Source organism: Nematolebias whitei, chromosome 6, assembly GCF_014905685.2.
Source record: "Nematolebias whitei isolate Nwh7 chromosome 6, NemWhi1, whole genome shotgun sequence".
NCBI lineage: Eukaryota > Metazoa > Chordata > Actinopteri > Cyprinodontiformes > Rivulidae > Nematolebias > Nematolebias whitei.
Genome location: NC_056503.1, coordinates 35,949,745 through 35,966,550, shown reverse-complemented (window position 1 = coordinate 35,966,550; position 16,806 = coordinate 35,949,745). Strand labels below are relative to the sequence as shown.

Sequence of the window (16,806 nt, the reverse complement as noted above, 5' to 3'; positions counted from 1 at the left end):
CTCATGTAAACAAATGCTCTTGTTAGTGTACTCATGTAAACAAATACTCTTGTTTGTGTATTTTATTTAGTCATGGTGGTTTTCTTGTCACATTTGGACTATAACAATAACAACATACAGCACATGACAGTTATTAAACTATTATTGGTATGATGGCAAGCAAGATCTTTTATTATTATTTATGTTACTGTTGTTTTAGTAATCTAACTTTATTACAGTTATGAAGGTTTCTTAATTCATTCAAAAGTCCAAACTTTATTTGTGAATGTTGTTTACAAGATAAAATGCGGACTGTGAACAGGCCAAGTCAAATATTTAACAGTTTGACTCCAGTTTTTGTTTATAAAGAACTTGAAATTTAACTTTGCGGTCAGTTATTAGGGACGGACGGATAACTGGATTTAGATCATTTTCCTCTCGACCAGCTTAACTTGTGATGGGCATTCAGAATTTTTTTAGGAGCCTGAACACAACACAGTTAATTTGCTATATATAAATAAGTTTTTCTGCAACATAGTTAATTTGTTATAAACAAATAAATAAGTTTTTCTGCAGTCTGTGAATGCATTATGTCTAATGGCTGAGAGACTTGCCAATTTGTAGTATCTTTGAAGTGTTTATAAATTACATCAAATATATAATAAAAGTGTGTTCTCCAGAGATGTATGTTCTGCTTATTTTACTGCTCATCAACATGTAAACAGAGGTTTGATTTTAAAGTACTTTAGCACGCAGTCATTTTTTTTTATTTCAACCAAAATTTAGAAAAAGTTTTTTGTTTTTTTTGCATCTGTCAGTTGTAGCTCCTAAAGAGAAATCAGTTGAGACGCCTGCAGTCAGTCTCTATCAGTCAGTCAAACTTTGCCACAACATCTGCTGCAAGTTTCTCTTAAAGGATTTAATCCAACAAATCCTGAACAGACAAGTGATATTTATTAATCTGACCTGAACCAGGTCTCTTGCTATGAGCTCGGTTTCGGTGGATGGGATCAGGTCATCCAGAACCTCCCACCTCTCCCCGAGGCGGAACTCCATGATGTATCTGTCGATGGGTGAGGAGTGGTTGCCTGGAGGGAGCCACGTGAGGAGGACACCGTGCTGCGTGCGATTGGCTGTGAGGCATCGTGGTGGAGTAAGAAGCACCAGCGGTTCCGCGGTACCCTGGGGAGAGCCTGTGGACCAGGAGGAACATAAACCAGAAAAACAAAAGGAGGTAATCTGAGAGCATAATCTGGTCAGAACTTTGAAAGCCTCAGTTAGTAATTACTTAATAATAAAAATATCATGTTTTAGACAATCTGTCATGAAATCTGTACTTTTTTTTATTTTTTCCTGCATGAAACAAAACAATAGTTCTAAACACATTTTATGCAACATACTTAATTTCCAATTTACTGCTAAGATATACATTTAGCTAATTCCTTCTTCTCTGTTAAGCATTTAAAAATATCAACGCCCCAGTTAATTCAGTTAATTCATTGACAACCGCAGCTTCACACTCCTTTTTGTGCACATGGGGCAATCAGGTTTTTTCTTTCACTACTTATTTAGAAGTAGTGAGGCAATGAGAAGAATTTCATGAAATTCCTAATTTTCCTGCATCTAGACATGATTTCTGATCGTGCAAAGAAGAGAATCACACATGCAGGACATATCTGCATCTATTTGCATATTTACATAGATGTGTGTCAGGGAGGTGTCTCATGTGAGCTTAGTTACACATTTGTCCGGATGTAAGGTGCAAAGAAACATGCTTGCACAAGGTTCAGAAAATCTGCAATTTGTTTTACACAATTTTGCCATATATACACCAGCTTTCAGTGTGAAAGCTGAGCCCTCTGTCATAAACGAGGTCCCTGAATGTTTCATCAAGCAGATTTATATGAATTGTCAGACTAGCTGCTCTTCAAAATAGCATTTCTACCTCTCCAGAATGTTGCCATACTAGAGGAACTACATGGGCACACATAGGTGGAAGTACCACTACTGACAAGTTCAAAAGTTTGAAGTGAGAATTATCACTGACCTCTGTTTTAAGACATAAAAACATTTGGGCACATGCATAATCAGCCACAACAATAAACCTACCAACACTAGTTGTAACTATGGCCCTTTTCACATTTTGTGAAAGGTAAGAGAACAGGTGAGCAGTCAGATGAAGTATATTTGGCTATCTAATGCTCATATGACTGATCTGCTCTTAAACTGCAGGTTTTGTGGTGTGTTGGTTGTAGCTCTCTGAACTGGTCAATCAGAGTCACAGCAATGATTGAGGAGCAAAGAGGAGTCTGTGTATTTAAATCTGACAAGAGATGTTTGGCAACAGCCAAACAGCTGAAAACCTGCATGTTGGCTATAAGAAAAATGTGTTGGAACATTGTGTACTTCAACAGACTATGGGATTTTGTAATCTGTCTGGATGGATCAGTGGAGACAGTGGAAGTAGGCAATATGCAGGGATGAATCCTGCTCTTATCTTTTAAATCATGCTGATAAATTAGTCCTTTTTGTGGAAACTGGATAAACTAGAGGACAAAGTCAAGCTGGCAGAGGCTGTGATGCTAAGGAGATTGTTCTGCTAGAAACTCTTGGCACTTATCAAACATTGAACAGTTTCTGAAGTTCTGCTGTCAACAACATACACCTCCTCCACTATATTTATTCAGGTTAGCATCCTTTCACAAGATAAAACACAGATTATTTTTCTGATCCAGGCCTTGACTCAGCCTCCAACTTTTCTGGATGTCAGTCTACAGGAGGATCTGAGGGGTAAACTAGGAAAACAAGTTCGACCCAGAGACCACACCCTTCATTTTACAGGATTTAAAAGCTCTGCTGCTAATGAGTTCATGTCTGATACCTTCGGAGCTCCAGTAGAATTCATGCTTCAGCATGTTCAGAGTGTTTTGAATGTGCATGGAAACCAACACAATATCAGGCATGAAGTTTAATTGTTAGGGCTGATTGGTGCACAGGAAATTATGCCTGTGTTTAGGATCTAAGGAGAAACTTTACCACATGTCGCTCTCCAGCTTCATTAAGTAATTTTAGTCTATACTGCACACATATGTTTAGGATATTAACAGTAAGAGTTTGAGCAAAAACTGTAAATATTCTCTTTAGAGTTATTTACACAAGTAGGAAAAGTGTTTAGTCAGTCAGAAAGAAAAACTCTCCTTAGTTTCTTCAGGCAGTGAAGGCCCTCAGGGTATTTCCTATGACAGAGGGGATGTTGAAGTTCGAGGACAGATACTCTGTCACAGTGAGACCAACACCTTAAAGCTGCTGACCCCTTCCACCCCCCATCAATGTACATTTGAAACTGGCTTGACTTCCTGAAATCAAAGATTATTTCTTATTTTCTTGATGATTAATGCCAGGGTGTGGTCCTCACACCATGCCAGATGTTATTCCACCCCATCATTGTTTGTGATGAGACCAATAGTGTAGTGTCATCTGCAAATTTAATCATGAGATTAGAATGAGATGATAATAAGAGGCTGAGCAGTCAGGGTTGTTTATTGTGGACAATAGTGGGCTAAGCACACATCCCTGGGGAACCCCAATGTTAATGGTTACAGTGGAGGATACATGCTGACCAACTTTGACATATTGTGCGCAATCTGACAGTAAGTCCCTTAACCAATTGTATAAAGTGGAGTTCAGTCCTAGAGAGACCAGTTTTGAGGTAAAATTTCTGTAAAGATGGTACTGAAAGTCAAATTAAAATCAACAAAAAGAAGCTTCACGTTTGTGTTTTAATGCCTCAGCTGTTGAAGTGTTGTGTGGAGCATGAATGAGGTGGCATCTGAGATGACAAAAATTAAATTGAAGTAGTCTCCTCTATGAATATTTTCAACCTGGAGAAAGAAAGTCCAGATATATTTCTCAATATATATTGCAACCAAACCAATAAATCTGAGAACACATTTAAATATGAAGTGACATGATTAATGTCTGCAGTATTTTAAATATCACCTGAGAGCAAAACATTGATCAGTATGCCTGATGCTTTAAAATTGCATGAAGAGTTTCTGAATAGAACAACCTTTAATTAGCAGCACCCACCTGCAGTGGTGACTGTCACAACTTCACTGAATGGGCCCGTGCCCAGTTTGTTCTGAGCCAACACACTGAACTGGTACTCTGTACCAGGCTCCAACCCAGGGACCACCAACCAGGTCTGAGCACCAGAAACTGGCATCGAATGCCAGTCATGAGGACCGAAGTCTGTTCTTTTAGACCTGAGAAATAAACATTAAAATACACAGAAACATCAGAATGAGAGCGCAGGAAAAAAAATCTATATTTAATCACAACTTATCTGCAGGTCATTATTTTGCTAATCACTATTTTGGATAATTTAAAAATTTTACTTCTTATAGTTCAATGCCTAACAATACACATAATAAACATAATAGTAAGAGTATTTGTTTGTATTCAGTGCATTTATCATAGATTTACTACATTTTTTATTAATTTACCTGAAAGAATCTGCTCAAGTGATCAATAAAGTTTTCTCTAATCTAATCTAATCTAATCTAATCTAGGGGATTTCCAACTATTTTTAAGGTCACCAATTCTGTAAATAGTTCCATCATTTAATAACTTAATTTACAAACTAATAAACAGCTTAAAACATACCATTTATGTTTATAGTTGTGTTTGATTATTTCAAAAAGCAATATGTGGATCATTTGGGTCAAAGATTTTAAAACTTTATTTGATATAAGCCTTATTGTTCAGATAGATAAGATTAAGATAGATAGCTAGATAGAGATAGATATAGATATAGATAGATAGATATAGATAGATGGATACTTTATTAATCATTTAGATACTGATACCATAAACTCTCAGATATCAGTTTCTCAAAACACACTATTGGTTGGTTTTCTAACCATCTCTCAGGTCGGGGGTAATGGGTACCATACAACACAATGGTACTGCGTCTAACTATTTAATGGTCACTAATGGTGTGCCACAAGGCTCTGTTTTAGGACCCACTCTTTAAAATGTATTTAATTAATGTAGTGCAAAACATTCCTGACGCCTCCTTGCATCTCTGTCCTGACGACACAATTGTTTATTCTCTAGCTAACACAGTTGCCAAGGTATTCCAGCTTCTACAGTCTGCATTTGACATCATTCAGTCAGACTTGTTCCATCTCAAACTGGTGCTAAATGCTGATAAAATCAAGGGGATGTTGTTTTCAAACAGAAAATCGGTGCATCATGTTCCTATTGAGTTTGTGGACTCTTAAAAAATACTTTGAATATTTAATTGATGCACATCCCACTTTTAAGCCACATATTGAAAACCTGTTAAAGAAACTGAAATTGAAGCTGGGTTTCTTTTTCAAAATTAGATCTTGTGTAACTCTGAACGCAAGGAAACGACTTGTAGCTGCCACTTTTATACCAGCTATCGATTATGGTAACATTATTTACATAAATGTCCCTGCCAGCTCCAAGCAGATGTTGGATGCTATCTACCATGGTGCACTAAGGTTCATTACTGGTTGTACAGTAACTACCGTACCCATCACTGCACTCTGTACTCCTTGGTCAGTTGGTCATCATTATCTACATGTAGGCTCTCACACTGGTACATCTACACCTATAAATCACTCCTTGGTCTGCTGCCTTCTTAAATGTTCTCTCACGTCACATTGTCGGTGCAGTTAGAGTGCACATTCTCAGGCCATCATTACCTGCAGCGTTCCCTTAGTGCGGACTGAACTTGGCAAAGAGTCTTTTTCTTACTCTGCTCCTGTAACCTGGAACATCTTGCACCAAAATATGAAGTTGTCCACTTTGATTTAAGGGATTAAAAAAATTGATAAGGTTATTGGAAAAATCCAAGCAAATGTGTTCTTGTTTTAGTATTTTACCTTGTTTTATATGGCACTTGATTTGGCCTGATTTTATTGTTTTAATAACACTATAGTTTTTAATTGCTTTTATTGTTGTATATTGTTGTTTATTGTACCTATATGTTGTTAGTCTAAAACAGGTCTCCCTTGAAAATGAGCCCTTGGGACTCAATGAGAATACCTGTATGAATAAAGGTAAAAAAAAAAAAAAATGTAAAACGTAACTGCTGACATTTAAAAGATCTTAAGTGAACCAACATCTTTTATGCAGGTTTTTGATTTTGTTCCTTTGTTCAAGTTCTTACTCGTTTAGGGCTTAAACTGGACGATATCCCTGTCTCGACTCTTAAGATCAATGTTTATTTCAATTTCATCAAGAATAAACAATCAGTTGAGATCGAATGGGAACCTGATGTTATTTTAGCTACACACCACTGGTGTCCTAGTGTACACCAAGACGTATGCGTAAAATAATCCTTTTTAGAACAATTCAGCCGTGAGCTCCTGAATGAAATCTATTTTTCTTTCCATCAATGGTGAAGGGTGTCCTCTTTCGTTAAGATATTGGTCATTAGCTTCAAATATGTTTCCACATCAGCTAGCTGCTGCTATTGATTAGAAGGAAACTAAGAGCACTCACACTGGACCGTACCACACAGAGAAAGTCTGTTCGAAGCCGCCATCGTAACCTGGTTCCCAGGACACATTAGCAGAGGTTGTAGAGGGCAACACATGGATGTTGCCAGGAGCATGTGGGCTGGTGCCTGAGAGGATAACAGAAACAGGAACAGAGTGAGAACACATTTATAAATAATACCTACACTTGTGTGGTGCTAGTATAAATACTTTACAATAACAAGTAGTTGTGATAATGGGAAACTGTATGTGTGTCAGCTCCGGCTGGATGTGATGTTGCCTGAGGTTGTTACAAGTGTGAGGTCCAGTTCATCCCACCCACCTGACAGCTGTGCAGTGTGGCCTGAACCCAGTTGCTTCTCAGTGGGATTAAAAAAACAAAAAGATCTGAGCATAGATACTCATACAGGGGTCTGAGGAGGAGCACAGCTGCCTGCACCGTTTTGTGACTTTGTGCCAGCTGATGGGTAGTCACACTCCAGCTGTGACACAACAACTGGCACCGAGCAGGAAAACCACCACTGCAGCAGAGTTCCTGACCTGCTCACATCTTTGCTAGACTTTAAAAGATAGACATTTGGTATCTTGTTCCCTTTGGGACTTTGGTCACTTTCCTTGTTATCATAGTAATCAAGTAAGTAATACCCTAATTTTTGCTGTATAAATTGAAGTTTTTTGCATAAATTAGCACGCCTGCAACTTATACAGCGAAGTGACGTATTTATGTTTTTTCCCCATATTTATAATCCAATTTTTGGCTGAGATGTGATGATTTCATTCAATCTGACATGGAAAATATTGAATGCCATTTTCAGCCGCTAGAGGGCCCTCGATTAATATGGCAAGCAAAGTGTCTCATTAATAGGTAAAAGTGGCTATTAATGAGACACTTGGCTTGCCATACCAAGCCACCTTAATCTCACTCAGGAACTCGTGGGGCAAATGTCAAATCAGCTGCATTTTGCCGCGCCGCCTAGGTGAAATGCAGCTGATTTGACTATTAGTGAATTTATTAAGAAAAGTTCATCTGAGACACACATTTACTATAATGTCGAGCAAACAAATTATTGTTGTTAATCTTGTTAAATTCTTGTTAAAGTCCTCCCGTGCACACTCCCGCTGCCGCCATTCGAGTGCCAATCGATTTTTGGCACAGCACCGGCCCACGTTTCTGGGTGGTCAGCAGTGATGCATAATAGCTGTGACTAATACGGCGAAGCAACGTATTTATGTTTTTTCCACTTTATTAGACATTTTTGGACTGATGCGACTTATACGGTGGCACGTACGGTAAATGAAGGGTAGCCAACAGAAATAAAAATACAATAATTATAAAAATCAACCATATTGCAGCAGAAAATGCTAGCAAATCTAAATGGTTTTATCTTTTTAACCAATAACTGCTCCCTGAGTAAAAAAGGAAGAGAAGCAGCATATTTTATTTTTGTTGGAATGCAAAATTTTTGACGTCAACCAAATTTAAACTCGGGCATGGGAAATGCTAGTTTTTCATATATGAACACTACAGTTTTGCTTTTGCTACTTTAATATAAACATTTACTTGGAAAATACAGAAACAAGTCCATCTATGAAAATATGCAACTTCAGGCTTGCGTTTATCAATAATTCAGTCAATTTATGAGTAAAAAGATGTCCTTAGTTAAGAAACTCAACAGACAAAAGCTGCAAAGCGAGAATGCATAACACAAGCTCTACGCTATCACAGATAGGGTCAAATTAAACTTTAATGATGTTCAAGAGGAAACTGAGAGGAGAAAAAAAAAGAGTTTGAAAGGTGAGTGTCACTTTGACGTGATGTCAGTGACTCGTCCTCTGCAGGAAAGTGGAACTAAAGAGAACTCATAACAACTAGAGGTCGGTATTTGTAAGCGAGCTGAGCGCGCTGTGCTGATTATTTGTACCGATGACGAGGATGCGTGTGCTGGCAGTGATGCTTGTGACCACATTGGTGGCTACACACTCCCACTCTCCATGGTCCTCCTTGCTGAGGGAGAGAAACTGTAAGCTGCCACTGGGTAGGATGTTGTGCTTGCTCCTGCTTGGCTTCCCCACCTTTAATTAACAAAGAAAAATACAGCGAGGGGGTCAGGCAGGGGCAAACACACACGACTGGTATAAAAAACCTTTTTTTTCTTTTTAATCTACATCACCTTTCTCCAGGTGATGGTGGGTATATCGGGGTCTCCAGAAGCAGCACAGGGGATGACCAGCTCTCTCCCAGCCTCCTGACGGTACTCCCCCCCAGGTCTCACATTAAAGTAAGGGGGATCCTTCACAAACACACACACCAACACAAAAATAATCTAGAAACGGGCAGAATCTAGACAGTACACACATCAAACACTTGAGCAGTGAGCTACCTTTAGCACCAAAGTGGCAGGGGGGGACATGCCCATGGTACCCAGGGCGTTGTAAGGCACACAGGTGTAGGTGCCCAGGGAGTCTTCTGTGGCTTCTGCCACCCGGATACTTCCATCTGGCATCAGGCTCCAACCAGGATACTATAAGACAAGGAGAGGAGGGTGCTGAAATGTTTGATTTCAGTTGGTTTCCTAAACCCTCTATCAATGCCTTAGCTTCAGGTTTTCAGTATGTGCTGCTGTGGTTAGCTGTCTGTGTATGTCCTGCTGCTTCCAAGTGCTGCTCTCGTCACAGTGCGCCACGAGCAGGCACACTTCGTTCCCCCCTACAACCCCCACCCCTGTGCTTTGATGCTGCAACTCAAGATCTGGCTCATTCAGGCCTGGCCGCAGCAAGAACAGAACAAGCAGGTTAGGAAGAGGAGCGTTGTGTTGTATTTTCAACCCCAAAATGATACAACAGCAAATATTAAAGTATTGTCCATTTACCAATAAACGTTGTCCAGAGTCCGTGCCGAACTTTATTTAAAAATAATGTGACTAAAGAGTTTGAGAATAGTTGAAATAAAATAACAAGGATTTTTAATTAATTTGGGGAGTTTGTGAAACAATTACCATAATTTTGCCATATAGGTCACACCTTTGTTGCATAAATTTGAAAGTCCTGCGACTTATACGTCAAAGCTACTAATAAATGTTTTTTTCTCCCATATTTATAAACCAATTTTTGGCTGAGATCTAATGATTTCATTCATTCTGACATGAAAAATATTGAACACTACCATTTTAAGTCACTAGAGGGCCATCAAGTAATATGGGAAGCCAAGTGTCTCATTAATAGGTCAAAGTGGCTATTAATGACACACTTGGCTTGCCATACCAAGCCACCTTCGTCTCGCTCCAGAACTCGTGGAGCAAACGTCAAGTCATCTGAATTTCGCTGCACCGCCCAGGCGAAATGCAGCTGATTTGACCATTAAGTGCATTTAAAAGTAAAAGTTTAACTGAGACACACCTTTGCTGTAATGTTGAGAAAACTAATAATTGTTTTTAAGTGGTTATCTTGTTAAATTTTGAAGAAATGCACAGCGAGTCCTCCCTCTGCGTGCTCCAGCAGCCACAAATCGATTTTTAAAATTCAGCTGATTTGACCAATAAAGTGCATCAATTAAGGAAAAGTTAAACTGAGACACAGCTTTACTATAATTTCCTCCTGAAATGTAAAAAAGTAGACGTAACAATAAAAGTAGCAAGCAAAGCTGCGTGTGACTAGAGTTGTTGAGCAAAAGAAGCTGTTCTATTCTCAGTTTTGAGCCTGCACATGTTTTCTTTGTCTTTGTTGTTATTTCACAGTTAAAAAATCACTTTTGTTAAACCCGCTGTTTGTGAACTTATTGTGCCAATCAAAAAAATCAAAGTAAACATGGTTAAAAATGAGGATTTTAACTTTTAATGGCTTAAACCACCTCATGTGTTACGGTTTCATATATGAAAGCCTGACCTTCTCCACCCTGAGCGGGTAGCCGTCTTTCTCCCACTTCACGGATGTCACCGGTGGGTTGGCGTCCACGGGACAGCGGATGATGCCTGGCAGTTTCCGTGGGACATAGATGACTGGAGGCATGTTGATCACTCGGGCAGGATCTGAACACAAGTTACACATCATTGATTCATTAAGAAATGGACGTTACTTTTATAGCACCTTTGTAGAGCTTCACAACCCTGTGCCCTCATTTATCCACCAACAGCACTCTACTACATCTCTACAAAGTTAATCTGAATCAAACCTCCTACAGAGTCTAATCAGTGCTTTAGACGTTAATGGGGCACACAGATGTTGGACTGAGTGTCTGGCCCAGAGACACTTTGACATGTGACTGTATACTGTGGGATCAAACCCACTCTCTCATTGGTGGATGACTGCTCCAACCACTGTGGCTCAGTGGGTACAGTGGTTCACAGATCAAATTCATTATTAGTGAAACCTTAGAACTGCTGTATTTTCTGGCGTATACGTCACAGTTTTAAGCTTAGATTTGTCAGTCCTGCGACTTATATACTTTTTTTCCATATTCATAATGAAATATTTGACTGATGCTTTAAATTTTGAAGAACTGCAACAGCGAGTCCTCCCATGCACGCTCGATTCACTCAGCTGGTGCAGGCGGAGGAACGCTGGAGCTAGCAGCTCCGGCCGCGATGGATGGATGGATGGATGGTGCTGCATCGCCCAGGTGAAAGGAAGCTGCTTTGACCATTTAATAAGCGCATAATAAACGTGACGTTTCAGCGGTGACGCCTAATAAATGTGACTTATACACTGAAGATATTTACAGCTGTATATATGTTTTTTTCCTCTTCATGATGCTTTTTTTGACTGATGTGACTTATACTCCGGAGCGACTAATACACCGGAAAATACGGTACCTGAAGGAGAACACAAGGAAGCACAATTGTAAATCATCTCCAAAAGACCACTAATTGAGGGTTTTATCAATTTTCCTCTTTTTTTTGTTTTAGGGAGCACTGCAGTGGTGACGTTTACTCCCAATTGCTCCCCAGGTGCTTTCAATAGCTGCCCACTGCACCACCTGGGGGTGGATGGGTTAAAAGAAGAGAGCCGATTTCACCATTGTATGGGAACATCCAATGATGACAACACATAACACATTATTACTGTATATTATTATTATTATCATTATTATTATATTTTCAGACATTTTTACAGATTTTTTTTGTGATCCTTTCAGATTTTTCCCGCTAACTAGAATATTTTTGTGCTTCTTCTAACTTATTTCTGCTTTTTACAGCTCATTTATGTACGTTTCAGCTTTTTCTGCTATGTCAGCTAGTATTCAGCTGTTTTTATGCTAATTTTAGATTTTTCAGATAATTCCACATTTTTTGCACTTATTTAAACTTCTTTCAGCATAATTCAGCAAAAATGTGCTCTCTCCACTTCCTTCTGGTAATTTAAGCTTCTTTCAGCTTTTTTAGCTTCATTTCAACTGTTTGTTGTTAATTTCAGCTTTTTTCAAATAATTTCCACTTTTGTGCTCATTTCTGCTTCTTTAAGCCTAAATGAGTAAGATTGTTCTCTCTACACTTCCTTCTTCTAATTTAAGCTTGTTCTAGCTTTTCAAATAGCTTCTTTTTTTTAGCATTTTTGTAGCTATATTCAGCTGTTTTCAGATAAATTCACATTTTTCTGCTAATTTCTGCTACTTTCAGCCTAATTAACTTCTTTCATATAATTTCAATTTGTTATGCTCCTTTAAGTTATTTCTGATCATTTCAGCCTTTTCTATTTCGGCTACTATATAATAGTTTTTGTGCTAAATTTAGCTTTTTCAGCTAATTCCACTTTTTTCAGCTCATTTCAGCTCCTTCCACGTTCTTCTGGTTGATTAAGCTTCTGTCTGCTTTTTCAACTACTTTTCAGCAATTTCTATGCTAATTTGAGCCTTTTTTTTTTTTGCTGATTTCCAAATTTTTGTGCTAATTTCTGCAACAAAAAAAAACATGTTTGTATGTTTAAAAGAATGACCAAAGTTGATTTGTTAAAAAATAATAAATAGCTTAATGTGTATTTGTATGAGTTGTTGCTCGAGAAGGAGTTATTTAATAATTTTTTGTTATTTGAAGATTATTATTGTTTGAATTAATTTTTTAGTTAAAAGGGGCAGATATTAAAAGATATTTTCTTCTTTCTGCTGCCTTTTTTAAAATTTGTGATTGTACTTCATATTGTAGGTAGGTATAATATATATTTATAATATATATATATATATAATTGTTATGTTTTTAAAAATGAATAAACTTATTTATTATATATATTCTGCTTTCTTCTGCTAACGTAGGCTTGTTCTAGTTCAGCTACATGTGACCATGTTTTTAGCTAATTTTGGCTGTTTGCTGTTTAAGCATTCACACTGCATTTTCGCAGGAAATGCAATTTCTCTTATCTTTACATAACCCCGAGTTGTATTTTTAATGAACTCATCGGTGGACCGGAGAGATCTCACCCACAGCCCAGATGTGGCCCTCGGGCCACCAGTTCAATAGTCCTGGCTAACAAAACGTACATACTTCTACAGGTTTCTATCAGAATCAACATTTTCAAAGTCTTAGATGAGAAAAAAACACGTAATTTGTTTATCAGAGGTTTTAATAAAAAAATCCAATTTCTTGCAACAAAACTAAAATAATCTGTGTTTCAGCTCCACTTGCATTTTCCAGCCTGGGTAACACAATAATATACATTTTCTAAGCATGCAGGGAACATAAAAGAAATGCTGAAAAGGGGAATTAGTAGAAGGTTAGGTGACAGTGAGCAGGACAGTTGTTTAGTTCCATCACTGCATGTGCCTGATGAAGTGCAGCTTTACAGCCTGTAAAATGTGCTTTTATACGTAAAAAATTAACCCTTTATGTACAATGAAGCATATTTAGACAACTATTACACCTCTTAACAATTTCTAAACTGGAGCTCTGAACTTGTCATTGGAATGCAGCTGTTTGTCAAAAATAGATGATTCTTGTGCAATGCCCTGCATTTATGTTGCATTCAGGATGCTGGTTTTATCCCGTCCTGCTGTAGTTGAGGCCTGCAGTGCTGCACTCTCTCTCTCTCTCTGTGTGTCTCTCTCTCTGTCTTTCTCTCAGCGTAACAGAATAATCAATGACCAGCAGCAACTTGGAAGCAATATCAACCTAAAGCGGAATAAAGACCCAAAACGTGACGCCGTTTGGTTCAGAGGTGGCACTCCTCGCTCTTTGCTGATGTAGAGGAATGTCATCTTTTTATGTAAGGTGTGTGTGTGCATGTGTGTGTGTGTGTGTGGGGGAGGGGCAGATTCATGCGTATACACACTCAGAAAAAAAGGGAAAAATGGCATCTATGACTGAATACGTCACCAGTTCAAGGAGCACACTGGAGTCAGAATGGATCATTTAACTGAATGTGTGAAAATGGTTAAAGAGGCTGATATTATTATTTTTCTTTAATGGAGGAGTTTCTGTGTGTGTGTGTGTTGGGGGGCTGGTGGGGGGGGGGGGGGGGGGGGCGGGGGGGGGGGGGGGGGGGCGCTTGCTGTTGCCTCTGTCACCTGACCTTCAAATTCATACCCATTTCTTCTCGTTTCAATCAAGGAGCAGCCAAAAACTACAGCCTCCGTGCTGCTGCTGCTGTTCTCCCCGCACGGCTCGCTCCGCCCCTCCCCCCTCCACTTTGTTGCCACGGTAACACTCACACTGAACAGTCAGGTAGGCTGATGCTGAGGGCGAGATACCGAGGCTGTTGCTCGGACTGCAGGTGAATTTCCCGGCGTCCTCCGGCTTGACCCGGAATATGATGAGCGTGCCGTCGATGAGGATGCGCACTCGGAGCTTCAGATCGCTGCGGGAAAGAAAAAAAAATAAATACTCATGTTCTTATTGGGAACTCGTCGACGGAACAGGAATGAGCTCATGCATCTACTACTTCTTTCATGTGTGTGTTAAATTGCATTAAAGTGCCATAAGAGAGCAGCAGAGAGTCAAACAGCAGCCAGCAGAGAGTGGCAGAGAACACCGAGTACAAAGCCATAGATTAAAAAAAAAAAAGTGTTAAATGCAATGGCCTTCATGTTTTTTATCATAAAAATCTCTATAATTCAACATACTACTTGTGGTTTTTGAGTGTTTGTCCACAAAGCAGTTCAACATTTACACCCTTAAACCACATGAAAACAACATATTTTAAATCTTATATTTTAGCTCCTCATAGCTCATCTAATTATTATTTTACAAATTACAGATTATCTTCATGGCTTACAGAACTGGCTATGCATGATGGAAACTACAGAACTTTATACTGGCACACAAAAAGAGCTCAAACGACCAGTTTTCTCTTCCCGTGACATGACAAATGCTGATCATCTGAGACAATCGCATGTGTTGAAATAACCTTTAATCAAAGTCAAAAGTCAAAGTTTCTTTATTTGTCATTTGCGCCACATGTGGCACATGTGGCAGAACAAAACTGTGTACACAGGGTCCCAGTTACATCCAACAAAAGTATAAAATGTAAAAGAAAAACAGTAATAAGATGTAAGATATGAACTAAGAAAAACATTAAACTAAAAATACAATAAGCACTAATAGTACAAAACAATACGCCGAACAGCAGCACGAACATGAGTCTGTGTGAGCAGATGAGTACGAATGAACACAGCAACATGAATAAATCAGCAGCATGAGATCAGCAGCATGGAACAAATTGTGAATAAAAACTGAATGCAATGATGTGGAGATGGCAAATGTTAATATTTTATTCGTAAAATAACATAGATGACAGATCAAAAGTTTAATCTGAGTAAATGTAACATTTTAAAGGATAAATATATTGATTCAAAATTTCACAGTGTCAACAAATCCCAAAAAAGTTGGGACAAGTAGCAAAAAGTGACTGGAAAAAAGAAATTGTGCATATAACGAACAGCTGGAAGACCAATTAACACTAATTAGGTCAATTGACAACATGACTGGGTATAAAAAGAGCTTCTCAGAGTGTCAGTGTCTCCCAGAAGCCAAGATGGTAAGAGGATCACCAATTCCACCATTGTTGTGCAGAAAGATAGTGCAGCAATACCAGAATGGTGTTACCCAGCGTAAAATTGCAAAGACTTTTAAGTTATCATCATCAACCATGCATAACATCATCAAAAGATTCAAAGAATCTGGAACAATCACTGTGCGTAAGGGTCAAGGCCGTAAAACTCTACTGGATGCTCGTGATCTCCGGGCCCTTAAACGTCACTGCCCTCAAACAGGAATGCCACTGTCAAGGAAATAACAGAATGGGCTCAGGAATACTTCCAGAAAGCATTGTCAGTGAACACAATCCACTGTGCCATCCGCTGTTGCCAGCTGAAACGCTACAGTGCAAAGAGGAAGCCATTTCTAAGCAAGCTCCACAAGCTCAGACGTTTGCACTGGGCCAGGGGTCACTTAAAATGGAGTGTGGCAAAATGGAAGACTGTTCTGTGGTCAGATGAGTCACGATTTGAAGTTCTTTATGGAACACTGGGACGCCATGTCATCCGGACCAGAGAGGACAAGGATAGCCCAAGTTATCAACGCTCCGTTCAGAAGCCTGCATCACTGATGGTTTGGGGTTGCATGAGAGCTTGTGGCATGGGCAGCTTGCATGTCTGGAAAGGCACCATTAATGCAGAGAACTATGTTCAGGTTCTAAAACAACATATGATCCCATCTAGACGTCATCTCTTTCAGGGAAGACCCTGCATTTTTCAACAAGATAATGCCAGACCACATTCAGCAGCAATAACAACATCATGGCTACGTAGGAGAAGGATCCGGGTACTGAAATGGCCAGCCTGCAGTCCAGATCTTTCACCTATAGAGAACATTTGGTGCATCATAAAGAGGAAGGTGCGACAAAGAAGGCCCAAGACGATTGAACAGTTAGATGCCTGTATTAGACATGAATGGGAGAGCATTCCTATCTCTAAACTTGAGAAACTGGTCTCCTCTGTCCCCAGACGTCTGTTAAGTGTTGTAAGAAGAAGGGGGGATGCCACACAGTGGTAAAAATGGACTTGTCCCAACTTTTTGGGATTTGTTGACGCCATGAAATTTGGAAAAAGATTTTTCCCTTAAAATGATACATTCTCTCAGTTTAAACTTTTGATCTGTGATTTCTGTTCTATTCTGAATAAAATATTAGATGTTTGCACATCCACATTCAGTTTTAATTCACAATTTGTTTAGTGCCCTAACTTTTTTGGAATCCGGTTTGTATATACTGTATATGTGTGTGTGTATGTATGTATATATATATATATATATATATATATATATATATATATATATGTGTGTGTGTGTGTGTGTGTGTGTGTGTGTGTGTGTGT

General features: G+C 38.9%; 1 protein-coding gene across 1 annotated transcript in view; it reads right to left on the bottom strand.

Annotated features, from left to right (window-relative positions):
- igsf9ba (immunoglobulin superfamily, member 9Ba) overlaps nucleotides 1–16,806 on the bottom strand; it is a 111,150-nt gene that overhangs the window by 14,482 nt on the left and 79,862 nt on the right. Inside the window, exons 7-14 of the mRNA XM_037677582.1 lie at nucleotides 14,146–14,291; nucleotides 10,395–10,537; nucleotides 8,894–9,034; nucleotides 8,684–8,803; nucleotides 8,435–8,585; nucleotides 6,517–6,640; nucleotides 4,069–4,244; nucleotides 946–1,172 (exon numbers count right to left, since the gene is read on the bottom strand). Coding sequence (XP_037533510.1) covers nucleotides 946–1,172; nucleotides 4,069–4,244; nucleotides 6,517–6,640; nucleotides 8,435–8,585; nucleotides 8,684–8,803; nucleotides 8,894–9,034; nucleotides 10,395–10,537; nucleotides 14,146–14,291 — 1,228 coding nt within the window. The remainder of the gene's footprint in view (nucleotides 1–945; nucleotides 1,173–4,068; nucleotides 4,245–6,516; nucleotides 6,641–8,434; nucleotides 8,586–8,683; nucleotides 8,804–8,893; nucleotides 9,035–10,394; nucleotides 10,538–14,145; nucleotides 14,292–16,806) is intronic.